The sequence below is a fragment of the Odontesthes bonariensis genome, chromosome 7 (assembly GCF_027942865.1).
Source record: "Odontesthes bonariensis isolate fOdoBon6 chromosome 7, fOdoBon6.hap1, whole genome shotgun sequence".
Taxonomy (NCBI): Eukaryota; Metazoa; Chordata; class Actinopteri; order Atheriniformes; family Atherinopsidae; genus Odontesthes; species Odontesthes bonariensis.
In genome coordinates, this window is record NC_134512.1 from 20686623 (window position 1) to 20712544 (window position 25922).

A 25922-nucleotide genomic window follows, 5' to 3' on the forward strand; every position below is an offset into this window, starting at 1 on the left:
ATGAGTTACTTTGATCAAAAACCTTCCGTGTCCTCATGTCACCCCAAAGGTGCACAGCAGAAAGGCTTTGAATAACAGCTTTGTTGTTGCTTTTGTCATCACCCAACAACTATATGAAAAAAAGCAACATAATACAGATTTTCATTTTTAGTTATTTACATCAAGAGGAAAATGAGCACAAGTGCAAAAATACTTGTGTGTTTTTACTCTTCCATCTCCATATCTTTCACATATTGCTAGGGTTACGCAGTGCTTCATCTAGAGTCAACACATTGGCTTCAGCAGTCACATCAATTAAGCACCCAAACTCTATGTGTCTGTCTCCTGCTTAGAGTCCTTTGTGTCATTTCAGGGTCATTTGAATGTGATGCAGAAATGTGCAAATCAGCTGTTTTGGCCCTCAGCATATCCCACATGATTATCCTCAAGCAGCTCGTCTCCCTGTTCGCCCGCTTTATTTGCCACTGCACATCAGGCTGACAGAAGCGCTTCACTTCTGACCTCGGCCGCTTTCCCAGAATTTTCATCTAAAATTACAGCCAAAAATACACAGTCAATCGGAACAGCTATTTGCTATTTAATCGAGTATATTTAATTAATTAAGTGACTTGTTTAAAATGAGTTGAATGTTCAAACTGTTTTTTTTAGTGGTTCAGATGCCTTGAAGTTTCAAGATTTTATATTCAAAATATGGAAGGAGCTCATCAATTAGATTAAATGCTGGATATGAGATTCACAGAATCTAAAGTAGTTTCAGGCTGAGCACCATCAGCCACTAAGACTCAACGATAACCATCAGTAGAGACAGAACTATGAAATAATACATTTATACTAAAAAAAAAACCATTAACTTAATGCATTAGTAATATTTAAACTTATTTTTTTAATTACTGCTCTAATCTATAAAAGAACAGTTGAGGATTTTGGAGTATTTTATGGGTTACTTTGGTTTGTTTTTGTGTCAGAACAGTAAGAAACCTTGAAGCTTGCTCCCACAGCTTTTTTGAATTTGTGTTTAAAAACCTGTTTAAACTAGTCTCTTGCGTTTGATGAAAACCAGCACTAAAGATAGGAGATTCAAGAGACTGCATGAAAATGGTGCCAAGGTAACAATTAGAAGTTTAAATAGTCTATTTCTGCATAAGTCATCACATCTTTTGTTTGTATCATTATGATGTAGAAGCTAGCCACTTCTCAACTTCAGTTATTTCTTTATATTTGTGTGTTACATGCCTCTAGAATTTGGTTGGTATGTATGAAATTATTATTTCCTTTACCAGTGAAATGTTCTCTACACTGATTTTAAAGACGAGTATTTTAGAGCATTAAAAGGTACATTTCCCTACAACACTAACAGAAACCCAGATAAAAGTCATCTGAGAGGCAAATTTAGTTGGAGTTCCCAAACGTTTTAGTGCACTCCTTTCCCATTTTTTCCCCCAGCCACTAATAATAATCTGGCTGAAAAATTGGGAAAATTTACATTTCCCCTTTCTCTCTTTGTGGAATTCAGAGATCAGTTCGTCTTCTTTAAAATAAATGATGGAAAGTTCTCGAAACTGCTCTTACCGCTAAATAATCCGAAACATAATACACAAGACAAACAAGGGGAAAATATTAGTTGTATATTTGTTGTATATGCAAAATATTAGGGCTGAAAAGGAATTATTTTTGATACGTGCAATCAAACAAACACCGTATGTGATATGATAACGTGTACAGTGCGTGTGTTAATTGTGTGGATAAAACAACAAAACAAATAGTTTAATTTCAAAATGAAGGACAGATGTTTTATTGGCCATTTTTACTGAAAATTGATTGAAACTTTTTTGAAATTCACTCAAGCACTCAGAAAAAAACGCGAGTAAGTGTGAAGATAAATTTTTTAGCGGTCCTTCTTCTCCTGTTGTCTACTTCTGACACACACACACACGCACACACATGCCAGCCACGTGATGTGGATGCACCCTGTTCCGGAGGGAGGTACCGGTTGAATCTAAACCTTCACAGTGATGAAGAGAAGCAGGGCAACATCAGGGGCAGAGTCGGTCAGTCAGCTCTGCAACTTTGCAAAATTATATTTCTTTCTTGGGCGGATTATAATTCCGGGAGACCTCGACCTCTAATGGGGAGCTACAAGCTACACTAGAGGACGGACTTCTAATAACTTTCCTTTTTGCAGCCGGCCAGGTCACACTCTGGATTTATCCACCGACAGCAACGAGCGAGGAAGAGTGGTAACAAAATGACATTTTAGTGTCCAAAAGGGGCACTTTTTTTTCCCCTTTCCAATCCTGACAGAGTGGATCACGTGAGCAGGTGACCTAAAAGTTGTCAGTTATCGGTCTTGAAAAAGTCTTGAGGAAGCCAGAGAGGGTAAGAATAAAATAACAGCTCAAAATTCAGCTCTTCTTCATTCAATTCAACCACCAGCAGCACTATTATAATTATTATTACTATTACTACTACTATTATTACTATTACTCCACAGCTTGCTAGATTATTTCCTCTGGATTTTTTTCTGATAAAACAGTAAACGAAGTGACAAAATGACACTTGATAAACTTCTGTGGTATAGCAGAAGTGTTAACTGACATGGAACATGATGCCATTTGCAGCCGGTGGGATCAACCATAACACAACAGTAGCTCCCAGGCTGAGGGCTAACTTGTCACAGACACTGCCTCATCAAATGACAGTGTCCTGACATAGACTGGAGTCAGGGACTTCTTGACACAGCATGGGAAACTCCTCCAGGAAGGGCGATGGGGAAGAAGAGGAAGACGGGGCAAAAGAAGGTGAGGATGAAGAAGTTACAGAAAAGGAGAAAGAGGTGGAGGAGGAGGAGGAGGAAGAAGAGCAGGAACTTCCATTGGGGGTGGAGGAGTTGCTGGAGAGTGGAGATCCTGTGCTGGATTTGAGCTACCGTAAATTCAAGAAGTTACCAAGGCGTGTTTGGGGACTGATGCATCTGGAGAAGTTGTATGTTTGTGGGAACCGCCTGCGCACTTTGCCAGACAGCATCTCCCAGCTGCGGGGTCTGCGTATACTCGCCCTCGACTTCAACAAGATGGAAGATGTTCCGCCGGCCGTGTGCCAGCTCACCAACCTCACTCGTCTCTACCTAGGCAGCAACCGGCTGATGAGCCTCCCACCGGAGCTGAGGAACCTGCAAAATCTGAAATGCCTGTGGATGGAGAGCAACTTCTTCCACAGTTTTCCAAAGGAGCTCTATGATTTACCCCATCTGAAGTCCCTCCAGATCGGGGACAACCGACTTAAAACGTTGCCGCCTGACCTGTGTCGCATGGAGGCTCTGAGAGGATTATGGTTGTATGGAAACCGCTTTGAGACCTTCCCCAGAGTCCTTCTGCGCATGGAAAACTTGGAGATCTTAGACATGGACAAAAATAAAATATCTGAGTTCCCAAGTCTAAAGCGTCTGCCAGCCTTGCGCCTTTTCTCCTATGACCACAACCCAGTTGAAGAACCTCCTAGAGTGGGTGAGGAGGTTCTTGTGGTTGGGGAAGGGGCTGCAGAGTTCTTAGAGGCACGTGACGCTCGCAAGGAGAGACTACTAAAGGCTGCTAAGGAGGCAGAGGAGTTGGCTCTGGCAGAATCACTGGCAGAGGAGCCAGTGATTCATGGCATCCTAAAGAACAGCAACTCCAGCTCAAAACAAGCAACCAATGGAACTGTGGTGACCATAGGGGACCCAGATGTTAAAGAGGAAGTGTTCTTGGTTAAGGAGGAAGAGGGAGGGTGTGGGCAGCTCCCAGTCATAGAGTATGATGGAGCAGAACTTGAATATGATGAGGAAGTGGTTGAGTATGAGACAGAGGGGTTTGAGTATGAGGGAGAAGAGCTGGAGTATGAGAGGGCTCAGATGGACTATGAGTATGAAGAAGGGGAGGAGGTAGAGGACACGGGGAGAAGAGATGAAGGGGCATGAATAGCTGCCCAATCTTCCAGTTGATCTGCTGGAAGTTGGACATGGCTGAAGGAAAATCCAGCAAATAGATTTTCAAAAAGAAGTTGACTCAGAGGGAGTGAGCCACTTTCCTTGCTGTGCTGCTAATTTATAATTTATTAACTGTGAAAATAAAATGGGCATTATGTTCCTATAACAGCACCTTTGACATCTCACCCAGCTGTATATGATCATGTGTGTGTGTGTCTGTTTTTTTTTTGGTACAGTGCGTGTGACTATTTAAAGCAGGATTGTATTGTGAATTTTCCATCGATAAATCTTCAGCTGAATGAAGTCAGTGTCAGTCATTTGTGAGAAAGCTTTCAGTAATAGGAACAGCTGAGCACATTGTAGTATTTCCACATGTTATTGTCAGTGTCTGCTTGTCAGTGCACCTTACCTTTCAATTTTTACAAAGCAAGAATATGCACACGTGAATGGCTGTCTTGCACTTAGATTTACAAAATATTTATGACATTCTAAACACAATCCCACGGAACCCTCGCCAGTGGTTTGTTAGCAATCCTGCCAGTGTTAGTGCCAAGAAACAGGGTGAGACATGCAGGATTATTGGAGGGGTGAATAGCAGGATTACCTCGCCATAAAAGGTAAGTCAGAGGGGAGGGTGAGGCTTTAACGGGAAATGGAAAGACCAAAAAAAATCAAGCCGGTATATTTTCACTTGAATTCAAATGTCAAAGCTGCAGCAGGTCAATCATCTCTTTGTCTGCGACTTCAACTTTTCTCTTTACGTCAACAAGAAGTCGGCCCCTGCCCTCATTGTCCACTCATTATTCACGTGGGGCTGGTTTGTAATTTAATCCTCTTTCTCCCCACGTATCATTTTCTCACATCTCATTGAAAGTTAAATATTTATCTCAGTGCTAAAATATTAATGCCTCTACTTCAATTCCTCTGTCTGCACTGGGGAAATGTTTCATAACAGACACACCGATCGCTCAGTTTTTACAGGAGAGAATACTTTTTGCATATAAAACTATAATGATACCTATTCTTTGAAATGTATGTGACACAGCAGTTGAAAATGATATCCTTTATGAATTGAATGATTGGTTATTATAGTATCAGAAAATTTCAAGTTGCGTGAAAATGACAAAAAAAAGAGGAAAAAATCTGTTGCAGCATCTTGATTTTAATCAATTCTTTAGTAAAAAATGTTGTTTACAGAAATGCCAGTAGCTCAGTGATGCGTTGAGCTAATGCTAGAAGGCTAACAGGCTCACAGTTCATAAGTTTACACTTACAGGTAGGTGCATTTTTACCATGTTCACCACCCAAGTTTATAACCATGGTTCTTAGGAGACACACACACACACACACACACACACCCGTGCGCATGCCCTTGTCAAAAGAAAAAAAGTTTCCCACCCCTTTGACCCACTTTATTACTTTTTCCCTTTATACATCATGTTTATTTAACTTACTTTCACTGACACTATTATCTACTGATGTAACCATGCTCATGTCAAAGTATTTTACTCTTGTATTTCATGGAGATTAAGTATTCTATTACCAGTCGAACTGCAACTAATGCTTACGTTCATTTTTCAATCCACAATCAGTTGACTGCTTTAAAAAAAAATTTCACTCAAGGACCATAACAATGCTTTTTTTTGTTAAATTAACAGCTGAAACCTTTGCAGATTAACAAAACTGGAGCCATGAAATATTTTGACATGAAAATGAGTGCACATGTTGATCAATATAGTTTTAAGTCAAATTGTGTTTTGGCTCTGAGTTTATGTGCGGCCCACCATGACAAACCTTTACATAGCGTCTCGTAAGCTCCTCACATAGTTTCTGTGTCAAAGGTTTTCGTTAGTAGAAGAAATAAAGCTATCAGACAAATGTATAATGTGCAATGATTTTGCCTGAAGCTTCATGGAGTGTAAGTGTAAATTAAAAGCCCTGTGGTGCAGTTTTGGAGTACAAGAACTTCCCCCACCTGAGCTGGTCCACAGTGGGAGCACAGTAAGCTGTCGGGAAATACATGCAGTGGAAAAGTGTGGAGAGAACTGCTGGAATCTCAGTCCTCCTCAGCGCAGACTCTGATGCTCATTCCACAGCTGTGGGTGGCAAAACAGTTTGACGCTCCGCAGAAGTCCATGCGCATCAGTCTGAGTGCTTTCACTTTGCACATTAGTTTACAGTCCTCTCATTCTCTGGAGGTCAGTGACAGTGAGGCGTTCAAAGACATGGCATCATCTCCTGCAGTCCCTCCACACACAGCTGCCGTACAAGCAGCTTTTTTAACTTACACAAGGACCTCATAAAAAATTTTTTTCGTTAAAACAACACAGCTGTAACAACATGTAGTCCTACACATTCTGATCAAAGCTCACCCAGATGTTTTATTCCTTCCTGAACCTAAAAATTATTAAAAGGTGAGCAGAGAGAGAGTTAACTTCGAATTTTATTTATTTGATGGACAGCCATGCAGGTAACGTCAAGGAAGGTCTAACCCCTAAAAATGAACCTGGGGAATAAAAATAGAACGTCTGAGTGCTAGTAATGTGCCAGATCGGATTTTATGAATGCAGCAACACGAGTGTATCTTACCTGTCCGTATCCCGACGATTGTAGCTGTTGCTCATTTTAGAACAGATTATTCCTGCAGTGTGAGAAGAACTCAGCTTTTTCAAATCACCATGATGGCAGAACCTGAAAAAAAGAAAGTTGTTTTGACTAAATGTTTTTTCAGGTCATCTCTAATATTATCTGCTGTGGCACCCACAATATTCAAGTCACTGCAGTGGTTTGACTACAATACATTACAGAGGCTTCAACACCTTTGATTACTGGCTGCTTTGCACATTGCAGGTTTACATGCAAAACACATGAGGACACAAAATTTGTCCAAATTTTAAATAAATTATTTTGCTAAAGAAAGTATCTGAATGCTTGTTCCACATCTGCTGAAAGTACAAAACAGACTTACTTGGTATTATAATGTGTAGCGAAGTGTGAAGAATCAAAGGATGTATTAGGGAACGCTTGGTTGCTCGGAACATTAAGAAGAGCCCCCGTGAGCTCCTAAAAGCAGAGTAAACAAATGGGAAAGAGTCTAGAAGACAACCCACCACAGAGATGATGTCTGTTAAATGAAGATAAAATGATAAGGTAAAAGTGGAACCTTTTTTCCAATGGTCTTCACAGTTGGTGCACTGCTTTTAGTCTGAGGTAATGGCAGGAGGGAGGTCTGGAAAATCAGTGAGAATGATGTTAGAGTTGTACTTTAATCAGAGTTTAAAAAATAGATGGAGATGAGTAAGTACTAACTGGGCAAGCCAATGGTGCGATGGCACCACGTGTGAATCCTGTTTCTCGACATGAATGGGTGCACAGGCCAACTATTGCCTCAGTACCCTCAAAGACAGAATAAGAAACCTCAGTTGTACACCAAATACACCCACACTCTTTTTCTTGCTGTGAAGGGATTTACAGTCAGTGTGGCTCAACCTGCAAAGGGGACGGAGGAACAAAGTCACTCTTCATCACGGAGCGCTGTGTCTGACGAGGCACCACCTGCACATCGGCCAAAGTTAGAAAAACAAACGTGTTTTTTAAATGTGAATTGCTTGGACACTGTGCTAATCTGTCCAGTTATTTTTCTTGTGCTGCAGCGGAAATAAACAGCAAAAATTATGTCTGTGGTCACAGATCTACAGATTACATTTATGCCACTGTTTCACATTTGTCCATGACACTGAGTTGGATGATAGCTGTGAAAAAGATCTCACAAAGCCATGTCCGTCTGGTTTATGTACAAGAATGACATTAAGTTGTAAAAAATTTTGCTTCAACATAAGATTGTTGCAGATACAAAAAACAGGTGCTTACCATACACTTTGTTTACCTCATACAGTAGTATCCATGTTTCCCCCATGACAGGTTTGTTCGTAATGCTACCACAATGAACAGTATTCTGCAGCTATTTTCACAGTCTACAAGCCCTGTTCTATGCAAAAATTCAGTTCAATGTTTGTACATTTATTCTCCTCTTCCATCTTTTTCCTCTTTCCTTTGTTGCAGTTATAACAATAAAAGTGACTGTTAAACATTTATTAGCTTCCCACATACTCATAGAACCTGAGTAAAATCCGATAACAATAATAGATGCAATTGTCCAAAGCAGCTGCAGAACACCAAAAGGGACTTTGGGGGTCTAAACTGAAAACTGACAAAGACACAAAGACACACAACTATAAACGCTCACGCTGGCGTAGATCACTTATGCAGTCTACTCTGTAGGCTCAGCATCAAACTGATATTGATGAATACATTTGGCTTTAAATAGACAGGAGCTTATAATACTGAGGATGTGTTTTATGACACAGAATCATGTAAACCTCTTCTAACAGACGCAAAACAAAAATGATGAACCTGCAAATAAGCATAATGTGGCTCTTTAATCTTTGGCTCTAATGTTTGGTCACATCTAAGAATTTTGTTTAACAAAAAGAAAAAAATATATATGGATATACAAAAATATGGTCAGCTGGTGCTTTAGTAAACAAAACTCACAGTGTGGCTGTTTTTCTCCTGAAAGGTATTTAACTGCAGCTCTGTTCCCTCGGTGAAACCAGTCTTTCCTTTTGGACCCATCCTCACGTGGTTTTCAGGAACTGTGGCACATATATAACAGTGTAAATTAATGTAATATTGCCAAATTGTACTATATCTTATTCATTGATTTATTTCTATTTTTTCAGTATCATCCTTTTTTACTTATCGTTTGATTTACAAAAATTACAGTTGAATTCACGTTAACTTTGCAAGTTGCAGCCATAGTTTTTACCTGATGCTGTGAGGCGATGGGGCACAAACAATTGTTGGTATTCAGTCTGGAGAAACACATTCATGAAGGCAGACAGTTTATTTATGCTGTTCAACATTTCCAAGTGTTGTTGTTTTTACGTGCTGTCAAATCTGAAGTACCTTCTCTTCCACAGCCAGTGTTTTCAAATGACTCCTCAGCTGATGGAAGCCGCTGTCTGTGGGTTTGTTCGTCAGGTTTGGCAAAGATCCCAAGTAATTAAAGCTGAGGTGAGGCTGGTAGTGCCGTTTAGTTTGAGACAAGAAACTGTCAGATAACAAGCTTCTGGAAACAAAAAATATAATCAAATGAGTATGAGGTTAACATTTCAGAAGAGCACTCTTTATTCACAACATTCCCTCCTCTACCTACTCCATACTCTTTTCTTGAGAACTTCAGTGATTGGGAAGATCTGCAGCCGAAAGTTCAACTTTTTTTGAACATTTAAGGATATATTAAAAGTAATTATTTTCTGGGTCTTATGATTAGATAAGAAAAACGTCAGATGAACAACACAGGACACAGGATTTTGTCTTATTTTCTGCTGAGTACATAACAACACTGTGTGTGATATGTCATGTGTTGTAACTCATCTGAGGTTGTATTCACTTTATTTTAAGAGCTGAGGGTGACCAAATCATTTTTACTTCCTGATATGTTACACATGAAATAAATATTTAAAAAAAAGATGTCCTACTTTCTTTTTCATTTGAATGTACATTTTGACATGAAAATAATCCGTCTATTTGATACTAATAATATCCACATCCCACTTCGGGGAGGTTTTGGTATTGTGCACAGTGACTCATTGGAGTAGCTTCTTGGGATGATCATTGTGACAGTTGCAAAGGTGTATTTCAGACAGAAAATGACAAGGGCTGCTGCAGCAATGATTTTTTTACACTGAAGCACCTAAATCTGTCCGAGTAAAGTCCCAAAATGAAGATTAAACATGGAAAAAAAACTTACTACACACTCAAAGATGAAGATATTGCTTATGCACAAAATACAAATACATCTTTCTGAAGTTTGTGGTACTACCCTGTTGTGAATGGCTGCCCTATTTGAGAAACACATGGGCTGCCCCTCATCGGGATAAAGGTCAATGTAAAGCGGAGGACTAGTTAGCTTCACATACTTGACGCATTTTAATGCTTGGCTAGCTCACAGTGGATTCCAAACTGGGAAGTGAAAGTTGCCACTACAGTTAGGCGTCTCAAGGAGTACTCCTTACCCAGACTGACACTTACCCAAACTGAGGGTTGTCAATGAGGTCCAAACTGGGCTTGTAATATATAGCTGGTCTTTGGTTTGATGTGAAGCCTGTCACACTGGGACGTCCAACGTAGGAGGTAAAACGCATCCTGTCTGAGGCTGGGACCAAAACCAGTCAGACATATCAAATATGACTCCAAAACAATATGCTAGAAGTTATTTTGCCTTAAACTCTTTTGCCCTGAAACTCCTAAAAGAAGTTCTCCTCCTCACCCTACCTTCACTTTTACCATTGGACACTGTGTAAGAGTTATTGGAGAGTTTGAGTTTGTTGCTGCTGCTGAGTCGTCCCTTCCTGCCAGCTGCTCCAACAGTCGGCATGACAATCCTCCCCTGCTCAGCCATCTGTGAATGCTGTAATGGAAACCTTCCCTGACAACAGTGATGGATAGAAAAAGTCCTATGGGCATGCGAGCACTACCGTAATCTGAAATAAAAGCAGCAAACAAGCTGTAACTCCTCTGTTTTCATGTGTGACAGAAAAAAAAGGTTAGAACTACGTGGATAACTGATAACAGTCTACAGGGAACAATTCAATTAGTTCTTCTTTATCAAATGTAATGTGAGATAGGAGACTAACAGCCCTCTTTAGATTACTTGCCCTGAATATAAACCCGCTTGGAAAAAAAAAAGAATTAGCCACAGAAGAGAAAAGCTTAACTTTCCCCGAGGCCATACCTGCAGGCTGTTTGTCACCTCTCTGTGTTGTGTTGGCTTTGTAGGTAAACAGGTCTCTGTTGCTAGGAGATTGCACACAAGGGCAGAATATTACAGTTGGGAAGTGAAATACTGCCAGTCATGAGCTTAATGTTATCTAACGAGGGAGCATTATTACCATTCCTATTTTGTTTCCGGCGATTTGTTCAACATCCAGCAGCTTTTCTGCAGTTTGTACTTTAATAACACAAAACTCTGCAGACAGCAGGCTGTTACAAGTGACTTCCACAAGCTTGTGAGGAGAACTGATATGTTGAGTGTAAAATGGATTTTTGATTGAATGTTATTAAGATTGTTAAGCAAATGAGAGGACTTTTGGTTAATTAAGACTCATAAACCTGTCTGAAAACTAATTTCTGCTTGTGAGCCATGAATGATAGCCATGAAGATTAAAGGATTGTCTTGTTGTTTAAGCATGAGGGTCTAATAAAGCAATTCTAGTGTAAGGTTTGAGTGTAAGACAACGTGACATGAAAAGACTTCACCTACAGGTTATACTATGTCCTGACTTATTATTTCCAGCTTAAACGTAGTGTACATGTAGTGTTCCCTCAGTGATTGAAGGTTGCCTTTGTTGAGATGGGTTCTGTTCAAGGCAATATGCAGTACAGTGCAGCGCAGTTATTGAAGTTGGCTGTTCATGTCATTCATCAACACCTTTTGAAATCTATTCAAATTTCTCTGCCAACATGTTAAATAGATTCACACACTGTTAACAGCAATGCTGACCCAGGAGGCAAATCTAATTTTATCATCATTTATGTGTGTTTAATTAATCCTAAATACAACATCCTAAATACATATGTGAATTAATACATATGTAAATTCAATTTTATATATTTGCTCTATATTTTTTAGAAAAAAATATATATTTTGCTTATGAACACACTGTTTGTCCACTGGTGCATATTTTGAAATGCATTTTAAAACATGCACCTAAGGGGCATTTTCATAGGTCGAATGACTAAATACCCTGTGATAGAAACGTGTGGAAAAGATGCACCCTCTTTCAGTAAGAAGGAATTATGCATCAGGACATTCTGAAAAACATCCCCTGGTTCTTTGCAGATCTTAAAATTAAGTCATTGGGTAAGAATTTTGGGCCATTCAGTTCATTGATGTTTGCAGCATTTGTTTCTGCACAGCTCTCTCAACCACAGCATTTCAGTCTTCTTGATACTTTCCTTTTTTAGACATTCTGTTGTAGATGTTGCTGGGCTTGGGATCATTGTCCTGTTGCAGGAGCCAGTTTCAGACAAGCTTTAGCTGTCGGACAGATAGCCTCACATTTGACTTTAGAATACTTTGGTATACAGAGGAGTTCCCTTTCAAACAAGCCCCACTCGATGTGCCCTGTACTGTCAAGACCTTTTTAAAATTGCAAACAGAGGCCTATAGAGTCTGAGATGAAGCTCTTTGTGTCATCAACACACACCTGAACACTCCAGACCAGCAACTCCAAATTCTGCTTTCATATAGGTGCTCACACTTGTTGATGATCAGTTAATGAAGAATATTTGATTTGTAGTAATTGACTGTTACTTACCCTCTTAATTCCCTGCATATGTGTTTTGGCTTAGTTTCTCTTAAATGATTAATTACACAGAGTAATCTTTTATGTACTAGTGCTCATCTTAGGAGGTATTTACCCTAATTTTAAGACATCTTGGGGTTTCCACTAGTTGTTTATATAATGCAGACATTTCTTTTTTTCTTTTAAAATGGACGGTTTTGATCCATGTAAATAAAGTTTGTTATTTTAAGATGTGTAAAAAAAGATTAAATGCTGTTAAAAGTAAAATTTCCACCCTGAAAAATGTGAAATTTCCGGCTGTGGCACCAGCCTTCATAGTTCATCTGTGTGACCACAGGATGGCATTGTGATCCCACCGTGGCTCTGGCTTCAGTCTAGCCTTAAATAAAAATGACGGATGGTTTGAAATTTGCATGACATCTTGATAAAAATGTCCATCCAAGACAAGAGTCATCATCCACCGCTGTTAGCAACAGAAAATGTGTGAACAGCTTGTACACGTCCATACACGTGCATCTCCACAGACATCTCAATTCAATCCTCTGAGTATTCACCCCACAGTGTGCTTAGAACATATATGAAATATGTATGATCTGGACATCAGAGAGTTTTTTTGTTGTGTTTTGTTTTTCTAAAAAACAGCAACTGAATAATATTTTTACAAATGAATGCCTAAGTAAAGGGACATTTTTAGTCAACCAGAAGTGTGATTTCTTCACCCTGAACCCGAAACAATACCTGCTTTTTACTTCAGATCCCATTATGCTTATACAACATTTCAAACATTGTGTTATTTTCTTCACTGTTTCCTGATTGGGTGGGATTCTGGATTCTATTATGAAGCCTAACTAGGTTTTTTCAGTGACAAGCTGCTCACAGTCACACCATTTCCACACCTTTCCTTTAGTTCTCACATCCCATTTCTTCTCTTGTCATCTAATTTCCTTGGACTCACACTGTTTCTTCCCCTCTCTAACATCTCGTATTTCCTCTCTTCTTCCTCCATCTGCCCATCACTTGCAGTCAGTGAAGCCTGTTTTTATCAAGCTGTTGCTTTTCTTGCCATTCTAGTCTTTCTTGCTTGACATGCTGTCATGCCAAACTTAGAACTGTTCATTTTCTCCAAAAAATAACAACAGAGAAACGCCTGCATCATTGAAACTGACAGTCTCATTTCCTGCTTCTTTTCTTTTGAACACAATGTGCACATTATTGGCATCTCTAATTATAAATTCACAGGGATCCACGCAGCGGGAATAGACTGTGTGCCTATTTTCATTCCATTCAAAGATTACTCAAGATGATTTGACGTCTTCGAACAACTTTAGTTTGACAGTCGGAGTAGGGGAACTGATGGAAGCACCTGCTGTCCCTTGTTTTAAATGAAAACCTGGACACTCCCAGCTCTCCTCTGATTGTTCATCCCCACAATGCAGCAGTCTGTGTTTGTTCTTCATTTGCATAATTGACACATTACGAGTACTCGGTAGCAAGACTCGGTAGGTTTTGATGGAAATGTCAGTAAAGAAGAAACGCTCTCTGCTGCAGTTAGCAGGAGCTTAAAAAGACAACACAAGAGGGGAAAAAATGTGGATGCAGTTGTTCTAAATATAGACTGAGGTGATGCAAGCAAGGGTCTCCCGTTGAGATGATGCGCTTGGCTTGCCTGCAGCCGTCTGTTGTAGTTCAGGGAGCGACGAAACCTCGGCCCTGTCTGCAGGGGTTCGCCTGTGTCTCCTCCCCAGATCTGCCGCTCATAGTGTGTTGTTCTGGAAGGCAACTCTCGGGAGTTTCCCTGTCAGTTCAATAACCTGTTTCTTTGTCTGACACAAAATAGCATGGAATTAATGTTTAAGGACATACAGAGACAGCTCAGGCACTCATTCTCTTCTTTGTGTGTTGGGTCTCAGAGGTGCTCCTGATGCTTCACTGCTGTGAGTCTTATCTCCTTATTGGCTCATTTCTGACTTCGGTACTTAATAGACAAATTTGGCATGCACGGTCTGAAGTAAATTGCAGTGTCATCTTTTGCCATTTTGAGTTTCACTCAGCTTTGATTCGTGTATGGAAGCAGAGGAGAAGGTGGAGAAGAGGATTAAGGGAGAAAAGAAGACATTTTAAGTCAAAGCAATAGCATTTCTCAACATTTACAAGACAGTCCATTGACTGAAACATGAAGAGAAACAGATTAAATTCAAGAAAGACAGAGTGCCACCATCATGTTTGATGCTGCAGGTAATGCCTTTGAATGTTTATGTGGTGATGTTGGATAAGTGGAACCTGAAAAACACAAAGCTAAGGCTCTTAATTTTCTTTCATGCTGACGAATGCGTTGCACAGACTGGAAGTTTTCCACTACAAACTTTTAAATGGTATTAAAAAAAAAAACCTGTCACCTCTCCCAGCAAATGATGGTATGTGTTAAATAGGAATGGTGCAAAATAATTGTTTTTATTAATCATATTGCAGTTTATTTTCATCATGAATTCAAAGAGGGTTTGGGAATTTTTCTGTTTGAACATGGAAATGCTTTTCCTACAGTTTCCAAGTTTAGTGCGGAGCAACTCTCAGTCTCATTTGATATTATTTTGGGCCCTTATCCAGGTCTTATCCCCTAATATCAGTGTGGTTTGTAGCTGCCTCAGTGGCTGAGTTGGAGGAGTGATTATGTTAAAAAAAAATGCAAAAGACTCATTTGTAACAATAAAGTGAAAGACATTTTTCTAATTTAGGTTTTGTTCGACTAAAAGTTTCAAACCTCAAGTGTAGCTGTTCAGTTTTGTCTTATTTATGATTAGCTATTACTGACATGCTAGAATCTGAGTGTAACCAATGTTTGCCATTTTACTTAATAGGACTAAAGTTCCCAACGTAGCATTTTACACTGATGTTTAAACTAAAATGAAACAAAATTCATGCTTTATTCTTCTTTACACGTATTCCTCTTTTCTCTGAACTGATCATTTGTGTAATTTTCAGACAGAAAGAAATCCCATCGATAGCTAGCTAGCTGAACACCGTGTTAAAGCAATACTATGTAACTTCTCAAAAAGCCCATTATGGAGCTCCCCCTACAGGCTTGGAGGTAATGTAGCCTACGGTCCGGTCTCTTGCTTTGTCGGCCTCTCTCTTTCTCTTCCTTGCTTCATCAGTCAACGTCTTCTTCTGTTTCTTCGGTGCCTCTGCCATGATGATCGTACTGACAATGTTGCGCTAGCTTAGCCTTATACCTGGGAGCGTGAGAGGGGTCTATTTGTTTTTGCGGTAGGTGTGCCAGAAAGCAAGTCGAAGTACTTCCGCTCAGCTCCCGGGCCGGTCCAGCAAAGTTACATAGCGCAGTTATTCCAACTCAGACCCCTGAAGGGCATAGGAGACAGGCCAATCGTAATATTAAAACTCATTCTAGCCGCACAATTTATTTCAAGCTGTTATTTTAAGGTAGAAATGTTACATAGTATTGCTTTAAGTGCATTTAACCCATTTATTACAGGAAATGTCAGCAATAGATCAACCACATTTACCTTTAGTTTCCCGCAGCATGGATATTCCATAATGACATTTGTCAGTCGGTTTTTCAAGGTGAAATTTCCATTAGGCGCCTTGCAGAGATGTTGAAGTAGTAATGTGATTGGTCAATAGTTAACATGTTATGCTTGTTCAGTTATTTAGATGGAATATCACATAAAGTGTAGAAAACAGTGACTGCTTGATGATTACACAAAAACTGTGTTCAAACACATTTGTTCGAATTATGTTGGTATGCCAGTTTGGCTTTGAGAACTTCAGTTCTGTACAATTCCAGTTGGACTAACATATTTACATGTGAGTTCAATTTTGGTCTGATGAACACAAGTCGTCTTGCAGTGTCATGCAAACACACTCACTAAAAGAACAGTTAGCGATCATAGAGATCAACCTATGGAGACCAAGTGCACAAAAATATTCATGATAATACATCGTTGTTGGAATATTTTCAACAAGTGGTGGCATATAGGGAGTTAATATGTATCCGCAGTCAAACTTGTTGCAGACTACATAATCAGCTAATTCACTAATTTCAGCTACTAAAGCATGTTAGTTACTGGTAATGGAATAAGATGTGAAGTGGGATCAAGTTCTTGCTGTTTTGTGGATCTCAGGTTACAGCACAATTCTTCGAATAGCCGTATGAAAAGAAAATAAGCAAGACAGACCAATGAATCTATGGACACAGGTGTAGTAAAAAAGACTCTTTAATATGGAACAAAATCAGAGCTCAGCTCCAAGACTCCGTCCACCCAACACACTTTATAACACTGATGAGTGGAGGAGAACAAGAAAATAAACCAGTAAGATCACAGTCCGTTCGGCCCAAAAACAGGAGAGGCTAAAAAAAAAAACATGGAACGCAAAGCCAAAGTGATACTGGGCTAGACCCTGAGACGCCTTCGCACCCTTCCCTCCTGACCCAGAGTGCGACCACAGAGACGCACCTCTCTGCTGCCTGTTGGGCTCTCCCACCTCCTCCCCTACCTTAATGTTCTCTCCCGTTTCAACAGTGCCTCAAACCAAGCACAGGTCAGAGCGGAGGTGGGTTTGAAGGAGCAGAGGGCCGTGTCTGCAGGTCTCTGGGTCAAGTATGCTGCCAGTTGAGAGTTTGTAGGTCACAGAGGGACATGACTAAGACGTCTTGGTTATTATCATGGCTCCAGTGGAAACGTCTGCGGCTCAGTCCCTCTGTTCTTTCTCTCTCGGTGCAATCTAATCATCTTTAAAGTTTTGTTCACTAGAGATTCAGATGGAATGTTTGAAGTTTCTGACGGAATAAGAAAAGGACAGGAACGAGAGGACGTCTGTTGAGGCTGCCCAGTAGGACCCCTTTACTATACAAGTACAGGGACATCAACAGAAGTACTACACAGATATGTACAGAGCAACCAAGCAACACGTTGAAATACTGAGTAATAAATGTGGTGCAGGAAAGGAAAGGTATTATTAGTCCACTACAAATGCACATATCCCCATACTTTTTTGTGTGGCTGGTCCAATCTTTAAGGCTCTTTATTCTCTTGCTACAAACGGGCAGCAGTAAGGCCGCCACAACATGGATTTGAGTATCACATCTGTGCTTGACTTTTGAATTTGATTGCTTTGTGATTCTGCAAGCTGAGGCTGACAGTTACCCTCCTTATAGTGAGTTTATAGTGAGAGGATGTGTGACCTGGGATGAATTGCATGGATCCTCTCTTTTTTTTGTGCTAAATCATTCTCTGGTCCACAGAGCTCTGTAGAAAAAAACAAGGTGCTCTTAACATGAAGGGTGACAAATGGGAGGTGCTAATGGATAAAGAATCCCAGATAGATGAGGGAGAATGGATTAGTGGAAAATTAAATTCTGGCGTATGCATTACCATCTGAATGGGGGAGTAAATGAAGAATCGAGCAGAGGAAGTGGAAATCTATACTTAGTGGAGGATTAAAACTAAGCGGTATAATGAAGAAACAGAGTGGACATGAGGAGACACACACACAGTGAGAGGGAGGGCATCTGCCAGCTTCAGCAAACACAGTCATCCTGCACCTTAACACACACTCACACTGCATCACGTGACAATCCACATCAGAGAGAGGGGAGAGAGGAGGGAGGCACTGCACAGAGAGCACTAGCACTACCATGGACGGACACACACCTAACACACACGCTACTGCACAGGGTCCCAGTCTGCGTTCCATTGCACTCTCCTGGCTGCCAGAACCTCGCTGTGTCTTGTCAAAGAAAAAAAGAAAAAAAGAAAAAAGCAGCAAGTTTGAACGAATGGTCAAAAAGAACACACACGTTGGATCCCACTGGCTATAATAAAAAAATGAACCAGAAACAAAACTTAGAATATAAAAAGAACCAGTGGCACCGGGTTTTACAGAAAGCATTTTCTCAATAACTGGCTTTTGAACAGCTCTACGCTTTTTCTTTTAGTCTACCAAGTATATACTATTAACCTTACCAGGCAGCTAAAATCTATACAGTACTGTCATTGTTCATATATTTATAGATATTTATACACTATACAAAGTTGGCAAAAATACATAAATAAATACATTAAATAAGATACACATCACAATTGTGTGTTTTAAAGATAGAGCACTCTTTGTTGAAGAGGAGGGCCAAGGCAAGATTTGAAAGGAGGTGAAGAAACAGGAGTGTTACCCTTGACATCCCGTAAATGAAAGAATCACTCTCAGTCTAGCAACATTTAAGATTATGGCATTGGATCAACAAAGTGTATTGCTTATTGCCACCCTGATTAAAAACGTCCACATTATGGCAGGAGTTAGATGCTGCTCTGCCTGTATCACATTTACAACCAGTGAAGGATCTAGATTTACGGAAAGTGGTGACACTTTATTTTTGGTGTGTCAATGGACTTTCTGGCTCCCCGTGGGACTCCCTCTGAGGGATGGCATTACAGAGGAAGGCAGAACTGTATCCACTGTCCTTCCCGGAGACTGCTGGCAGTGTCTGTTGAACCGTGTCATGTCAAAGGCAGAGTTGGTCCTAAAAGTAATGTGAAACTAATAAGCTCCATGCCTGCACTGCACACAGGTCCAGCCGAACACATAGGTATATGGCATATGGAAAATAGGATAGTGGGTGAAATGACATTAAGAGTGAGAATGGTGTGGCAAGAAGAGGCTTGGCACATTTTGGACATCCAGAAAAATAAACTCGATTCTTTTTTTTCTTTGAATGATGAAAAATTCTATTAGGTCTGTCATATAGCAGTTTATAGTTCTGGACTAATCCTAGCTTTCGTTGCTGGGGTTTGAGAGCTCTTATAAATATCTCGCTAAGCAAGGGACAAGCCGATCAAGTGGCAAGTTTTTTGTCAGCCAGTTTTACATAAAAAAGAGGCCAAATAACAAAGATGCAAATTCTCCTTAAAGGGTCAGATTGATGAGTTGCTTCCTTCAACTCAAAATCCTTCCCCATGTATGGCCCCCAGCACAGCAATAATGACTCCAAATTCAATGAGGAAGGCATCATCAGTGTCAGTACAGGGCCAATCCTCTCTAACACAATGACATTATAGTAAATCCCCAAGCCTATAAGCAGACGAGGTGAGATGTGATGCCAAACAGCCGGGGCAGAGAGACTCCATAGGGATGTATGCAGTACTCTCACCAACTGTAGCCAGAAGCAGTTTCTGATGCTTTTAATGAAAACACAACGATGTTATGGCACAAAAAACACAGGCTACAATTTTTCAATTTCTTGGAGATGTGGGAAATGCGGTAGTGTCACTACAGTGAATCTGGGATGTGTTAGGTATCACTCCTTTCCTTTTGTCTTGCCCTGACCGCACAACACCTCCAACAAAAATACAGCGGACATCAAAAGCCCTTATTCAAGAAGGGCAGGTATAATCAGCTTCAGCATCATCAACATCACCACTGTTATTCATGAATATCATTGTTTTCTTCATCATTTCAAGTGACAAATGAAAACTTGGCATACAACAAATGTAAATTTTTCACCAACAATATTTACATAAAGTTTTCAAAAACAGAGGGGGGTGTTTTTCCCCGCGGCTTAGTAAGGAAATAAAAACAACACAGAAACACCAAGCACACACATACACACACACTGACCAACAGTCAAATGTGAACACAAAGGAAAAATATATTATTACTCATTATTGTTTTTCATGTTCATTTAGTTACTATTCAAACAATGCTTACTGAAACCCTGATTGGGAGAAGTCACATTGGTTTTCACCAGATGCTTAAAACAATTGAAAGGGTGAATCAAGGGGAGGCGATGTCTGTCTGCACAGGGCGAGATGCACACACAAACTCGTTGGAAAGAGACAAATGGAACCCAGATTACTTACTCAGCCATCACAACACGATTCAGCTTAAAAGTAGGCAGCCCCTCTCGGAGAAAATAACTACAGCCTCACTTTAATCAACAAAGACACACCAAAAGGTCTTTAAGAAGTTAAAAACACCACAAATTAAATACCGCCAACACAACAGCAAAGCAGACATCTTTCCAATGAAGTGAGTCATGGATACCAAAGAATCTAGGACCGCTAACAGAGTGATAAAAAGAGGAGAGTATGACAAGGACAAACCTTATCATCAGGCTCACAAGAATATCTTGCTAATCACTTGGCAAACAGGTGGGAACCCTTCAGCCAACAGAACTCTAAGTTATTTATAAAGCAAACAGAGACAGAAAGGCTGCTGGTGACAATGATGAATTTTCTCAGCAAAGATGGAGGTGAAGACATAAATCTAACAAGATAATGCTCAACTGTGCATACTTTAATCGGAACCAGAAAAAAAAAAGAAATAATTTGAGCTCAATTTAGTCGCTGGATGAAAATTTACCAGTGAAGTTTCATTTCATCCAAAACATTAACTTCCAACCAATAGCTAAAAAGATATTCATTATCAGGACCAAAGTGGTGGACCGGCACACTGGCAAACACTGTCAAACTTAAAGCCATTTGGTTACCCATAAACATAGCTGCAGAAGTCTCAGTATTTAAGAAATAGAGAAAAGAAGAGTTGTTGTGATGATGTGATATTGAAGTTTTAAGTGCCTTTACTCTGCAGCAGAGTTGTGGGTAGTGATCTCTGTCATCTAGAATTAAACTTTTGTACTCAAACACTAATTATCTGCACCTGCTTATTGGTTCTGCTATATTCATGAGCTCAGACTTGTTGAAGGTCACTGCTGACTTTGTTAGTGCCAAGAAAACACAATACATTTTGAGGTGTGAGACAGGTGACAGTGTAATAAAACTGGGATTTGGAAATTGCTTTCTCCTTTATATTGTTTGGCTCTGAGCTTACAATCAGTTTTAGAGTGTGCAGGTCTCTGGGTGATTTATACATCGGAGCGATATACTGTGTTTTCTAAAGTAAATATGCTGTGAAAGCACAGGTATCATAACAAAGACAGCTGAGCAGTTTTTTCTTGGTAATTTTAGAAGGGATGGCTGGATGTACGGAATATTCAAGAGTTTGACCGCAATAATTGATCTGTTTGAAAATGTTAAGTTATCTACTGAATTCACCTTAGTAGATGCAAGACTTTTAGGTAGCCAGTTTGCTCTCATGTTTCATAGCTTTAAAAAAAACACAAAGAAATGTCCTTATTCTGTGATTATAATTCTGTACTTAATTGTCTTTTCCAAATGTGAGAGCTGAGTCTAGGTTTATCTACATTGTGTCTTTAAATATGATTTTAAAATAGTTTTTGTAGTTCTTGTAAAATCATTTCACCACTCCAGTTAGTTCTGTAGTCCCTCATCTTTGCCCAAACAATTCAGTTGAGAATATGTAAAACCTTGGATTTCTATTTATGAGGATCATCTGTATTCAAAAGTGCTCTGAGTTTTAAAAGCACAATCCTGTAGTCTTTAGCCTCCAGTCTACCTTCTAGGATATTGGTATCACACTGTGCCTCATGTTGCTAAAAATAAAGCCATATCCTCAAGTTTACAGGGTCACTGATGACTTTGCAAAGCTTTGTAGCAAAGCCATTAATCACTCTTTGAGTGGAATTTTGGTGAGAGGAAATGTCTGAGAAACTGTGTTGACTCGCTGGCTGCTCATAGCTTTTTCACAGCTCCAGCTGTGATTATGCACTTGATTATTTTCCATCTTTGACTGACAAACCAGGTGGTGCGCTCGTTGGCACTGATGCCTTACAGTAAGAAGGTTGTGCTGGTCACCCGAGGGCCTTTCTGTGTGGAGTTTTCAATCTCCACACAGTCCAAAGACATGCATGTCGGGTAAATTAACGATTGCGAATTGACTGCGAAGTCTTTCCAACCTTCTTAAAGGTAAAAAAATGTACAGCGTATGGATAGACATACCTATATTATACCTGCACATATATGGTTACAAATGGTACTGCTCCATGTCTTGTATGATTGTTAGCAAACATTACCTGTGCAGAAAGTGAGTCCCCCAGGTGCAAGGAAGCAGATATTGCTCCTTTCTGACCACCTAATGGGAGCGTAATGTGCTGTGACACTGCACGCAGTGGCTGTCAAAACAGTGTGCCCCGTTCCACAGTTGGACAATTGTTCTGAAAGGTGCTGGACTGGATCAGTGCATCACAGCAGTCAGCACCAATACTCACATGAAACACACTGCCCAGAACACACACGGAACACTATGTGCTGCCCAAGCAAGCTTACAGAGACACTCAGTGAGCAGTGACCTAGTCCTAATCAGACAATCGCACAATTGTATTTTTACATTATCTTTAGCATTAATAAAAACAAGCACGGAGAGAACTACAGATGCTCCATTAACCATGTCCATGCTGTCTCAACCAGAAAACCAAGAACTGATTCTATTTACTTACCAAGTTGTTCCAACCGAGAAGCAGTTTTAAAGATGGATTCTAATTTTGAAATAAAAATGACACTGCGGGAGAGGAGCAAAATGTTGAATAGCTGACAGACTTATCCCACACATGACTTTATGAGGGTAAAAATACAGTCAGTTACAGTAGAGAGTACACTAAAACAGATGTCTGCTGGAGTGGCTCCTAATGGCAGACAGTTTTAATGTTGCTGCTCTATGACTGCTTTATTTATGGAAATGTCAAGCCGTGTTGAATGTGCCAGACAAACCAGGCTGCTACCAGAACAGTTCACTCTGTGGTGCTTTCCAGCACTCAGCAAAGAGATAATATCTAATCTGCTTCTACAGTATCTCACAGTGGCGGATCAAGCCATCATATATATATATATATATATATCACATCACAGCCATTCATAGCACCCGTGAACTGCAACAAAAACTCGTTCAAAAACGTTTTTGTGATCTTACATTTCTGTCAGTATTGAGAACAAATGCACATTAGCCCCACTGTTTCCAGATATGCAGATATTGCTCAACACCGTGGACGGAAACCTATTGTGCAGACTGTTGCTTAGAGGTTTGACGGGCTTTTTGTTGATCGACACATTGTTTAATAGCACTGCTGTGTGGCTGGCCTCCAAGTGACAAGCAGAAAGGCCTGGTGTCTCCATCTTGGCTTGACATTTTAAACACTTGCAGCCTGCCACCAAGAGTCTGGTAGCTTCCATACAAATGCACTCACATAAACATGTAGGTAAACAGGGCTGACAAGAAGAAGATGAACAAGAAGAGGAGGATGAGAGCCCTTCATCCTCTGTGTTCTTCATTTCAATCTCTAAACTCTGAAATCAGGGAGCAGACATCACCTCTCCCCAACTGCTTCCCACCCTTTCAGAAACTCCTCCCTTCATTTTCACCATAGCAATAATCATCATGATCATCATTGTCATCATCATCATCATCATCATCATCATTATTGTTATTACATTTTCCAAAAGTGCAAAATGAACTTCCCCGTACCCTCGTTCAGAAGGCAGGGCAGTAGAGGATGGGGAAAGAATGGCAGTAAGAAGAGCAAAAGGAGCACAAGAAGAGAAAGAGAAAAGAGAAGATTTCTGCTGAGTTTAAATTGCGTTGCTCTCGTGAACACACACACACCAACAGGCACACTTTAACACATCGCACGGCACAGTCAAACCTGGTTGGAGCACAGAACAAGAGCACAGGGCAGCACAAAGAATTCATAGTATCAATAACAGAGAAGTGTGTGCACATATCTGAATGCATGTGCACAAACTGTACAAATTTAGTAATATTCATGTTTGATTATCTAAATTAGTTTCCTCACTTGGTGATGTTGTGAAAATTGACATCATAGTATCTCAGGATGGAAGGATTTGTTTGGTTTTAACTCTGATTTGTTTGGTTTTCTTCATCTTCTTTTTTCTCTCTCTGTGTCAGGGCTTTTTTTGTCTGGAAAAATCAGGAGCATCCATTTCACAAGTTCATGTCTCCGCTTTTCCAGCTTCAGTTTTTTTGTTTTTGTTTTTGTTTTTTCAATCTCTTTTTTGTTGTTGGAGCTACATCACAGCACCCACAGCACACAGACGACAAAGGAGGCCCTAGGTAGAAGGCTGGGTAAGGGGGTTGCGGGGAGGTGGTGATTTACTAGTATTGTGCCAGAAGAGGAGAAAGGGGTAATAGCACAAGAAAAAAAGAGGAAAAAACAGGAAGGAGAGAAGAAACAGCAGTATCAACAGTTTCATCTTAAGTTCAGATTAATCGCAAACTAAATATTGATTGCTTTCAAGAACTTCCATCGAACATTAAACCACTCTTGTGTAAAAAAATAAAAATAAAAGGAAGGGCTGAGATAGGGAGAGAAAACATACCATGCTCAGACGAGAAGGATCAGTGGAATGTAGTGACAGAGGAGGTGGAAAACAGCAGACAGACTATGGATAACATACTGTTTACTTGTTATGTGTATAGGAGAAGTTTTGCCAATCTATCTGTCTAATATATCAACATGTATATGTACATATAGTACATACTGTATAGTATTGTGTCTGGAGTATTCACACAATAGGAGAAAATGAGTTCAGATCATTTGGGAAGATTCTGTGATTCCACGGGACTGGCAGCTTAAATTGGTCAGGGCTGCAGTGCAGTTCAGAACTAAGGAATTGACAAAAGAAACTGATTATCAGACCTCCATAGGCAAAGTGCATAAGGACAGACAGACATACAGACAGTCAGAAACAGGGGGACCATTGGCGAAGTGGTGAGACACAGAAATGAAGACACGACTGCATGAGAGGCGGACACAGAAGAGAAGAGCGGGAAAGGAAATTGAGATTTTGAAATAAAAGAGAAAAGGAGTTTAAAGGTTTAAGAGAGCAGATGGCTAATTGTACCCGTGTTTCACAGCCTGGCAGCAAGTCAGTCTTGTGCATAGGGATGGGAGAGGGAGGGGGGAGAGGGGAACAGGAGAAGGGAAGGGGCCATGAAGGAAGCTGGGGTGGTGCGATTAGGCCTTGAGAGCGTGCCACTGGGCAACATTAGTACGCGGCCGAGCGAGCATGTCTTTCCAGTGCTTCACTTCTGCTGGTCCACTCTTCCACGATAGATAGATCTGAGAGTGTGAAGAAAAAAACAAGATAATCAAGAACATCTAATGAAATTATCTCTAAACCAACGCAGACATGAAAAATCGTTGCAAGCTTCATCTCACTGTGAAAGTAATGTCTTTTCACGCATATCATTTAGGTAAATGTTACTTCCTTCAGGCTGAAAAGCACTACAATTTTCAGGCAGTATTTTGTATCTGCTACTTTAGAGTGAGCTGTTTCACTGCTGGAGAGCAGAAATGAGTTGGGAAGTAAGGAAATGAACCAAGAATACTGGTCTCAGTTCCCTCACAGGATGCATTACTGATGAATCAAATCAAATCAAATTTATTTGTATAGCACATTTCATGTACAAAACAATTCAAAGTGCTTTACATAAAATAAAAGCATTGCAACAGGGAGTGGAAGAAGCATTAAAAATACATAAAAGAATATAAAGAGAAACAAATAAAATAATTAAGGTAAAATGTATTTTGCATTTGTCTAAATGAATGACACCTAAAGTTGCAGACATTTATAACTTTACATTTTTCTGCATTAGATTTTACTGCTTTAAAGTTTTGCTTTAAAATCAGTATTTATCTACTGAAAAAG

At 40.0% G+C, this 25922-nt stretch overlaps 3 protein-coding genes across 7 annotated transcripts in view; 1 reads left to right on the forward strand and 2 right to left on the reverse strand.

Moving 5' to 3' along the window:
- Nucleotides 1–2182: 2182 nt before the first annotated feature.
- Nucleotides 2183–4158, forward strand: lrrc10b (leucine rich repeat containing 10B). The gene has a single exon (XM_075471001.1). It carries the CDS (start codon nucleotides 2741–2743, stop codon nucleotides 3950–3952), a length of 1212 nt encoding a protein of 403 aa, XP_075327116.1. The 5' UTR covers nucleotides 2183–2740; the 3' UTR covers nucleotides 3953–4158.
- A 2767-nt stretch (nucleotides 4159–6925) lies between these two features.
- Nucleotides 6926–10460, reverse strand: saxo4 (stabilizer of axonemal microtubules 4). Its single transcript, XM_075471175.1, has 9 exons — nucleotides 10321–10460; nucleotides 10058–10171; nucleotides 8930–9092; nucleotides 8790–8835; nucleotides 8516–8616; nucleotides 7451–7516; nucleotides 7271–7357; nucleotides 7125–7190; nucleotides 6926–7024 (listed from the first exon to the last, which is right to left on the reverse strand). The coding sequence occupies exons 1-9, from the start codon at nucleotides 10425–10427 to the stop codon at nucleotides 6926–6928; spliced, it is 849 nt and encodes a 282-aa protein (XP_075327290.1). The 5' UTR covers nucleotides 10428–10460.
- Nucleotides 10461–16549: 6089 nt separating this feature from the next.
- The window catches only part of syt7a (synaptotagmin VIIa), an 87753-nt gene continuing 78380 nt past the window's right edge, over nucleotides 16550–25922 (reverse strand). For all 5 annotated transcript variants that reach the window (XM_075469995.1, XM_075469994.1, XM_075469993.1 and 2 more), the window contains one exon: nucleotides 16550–25333. In XM_075469995.1, the coding sequence (XP_075326110.1) occupies nucleotides 25229–25333 (105 nt within the window). In that variant the 3' untranslated portion in view covers nucleotides 16550–25228. The remainder of the gene's footprint in view (nucleotides 25334–25922) is intronic.

Excerpts from the sequence above, each read along its gene's own strand:
- lrrc10b (XM_075471001.1), top strand. The coding sequence starts at position 2,741 with ATGGGAAACTCCTCCAGGAAGGGCGATGGGGAAGAAGAGGAAGACGGG.
- saxo4 (XM_075471175.1), bottom strand. The coding sequence starts at position 10,427 with ATGGCTGAGCAGGGGAGGATTGTCATGCCGACTGTTGGAGCAGCTGGC. Across the intron at positions 9,093-10,057 it reads ATTGACAACCCTCAGTTTGG|AAGCTTGTTATCTGACAGTT; the intron begins GTAAGTGTCAGT and ends TTTTGTTTCCAG. Across the intron at positions 7,517-8,515 it reads AGGAGAAAAACAGCCACACT|GTGGTGCCTCGTCAGACACA; the intron begins GTGAGTTTTGTT and ends GCCGATGTGCAG.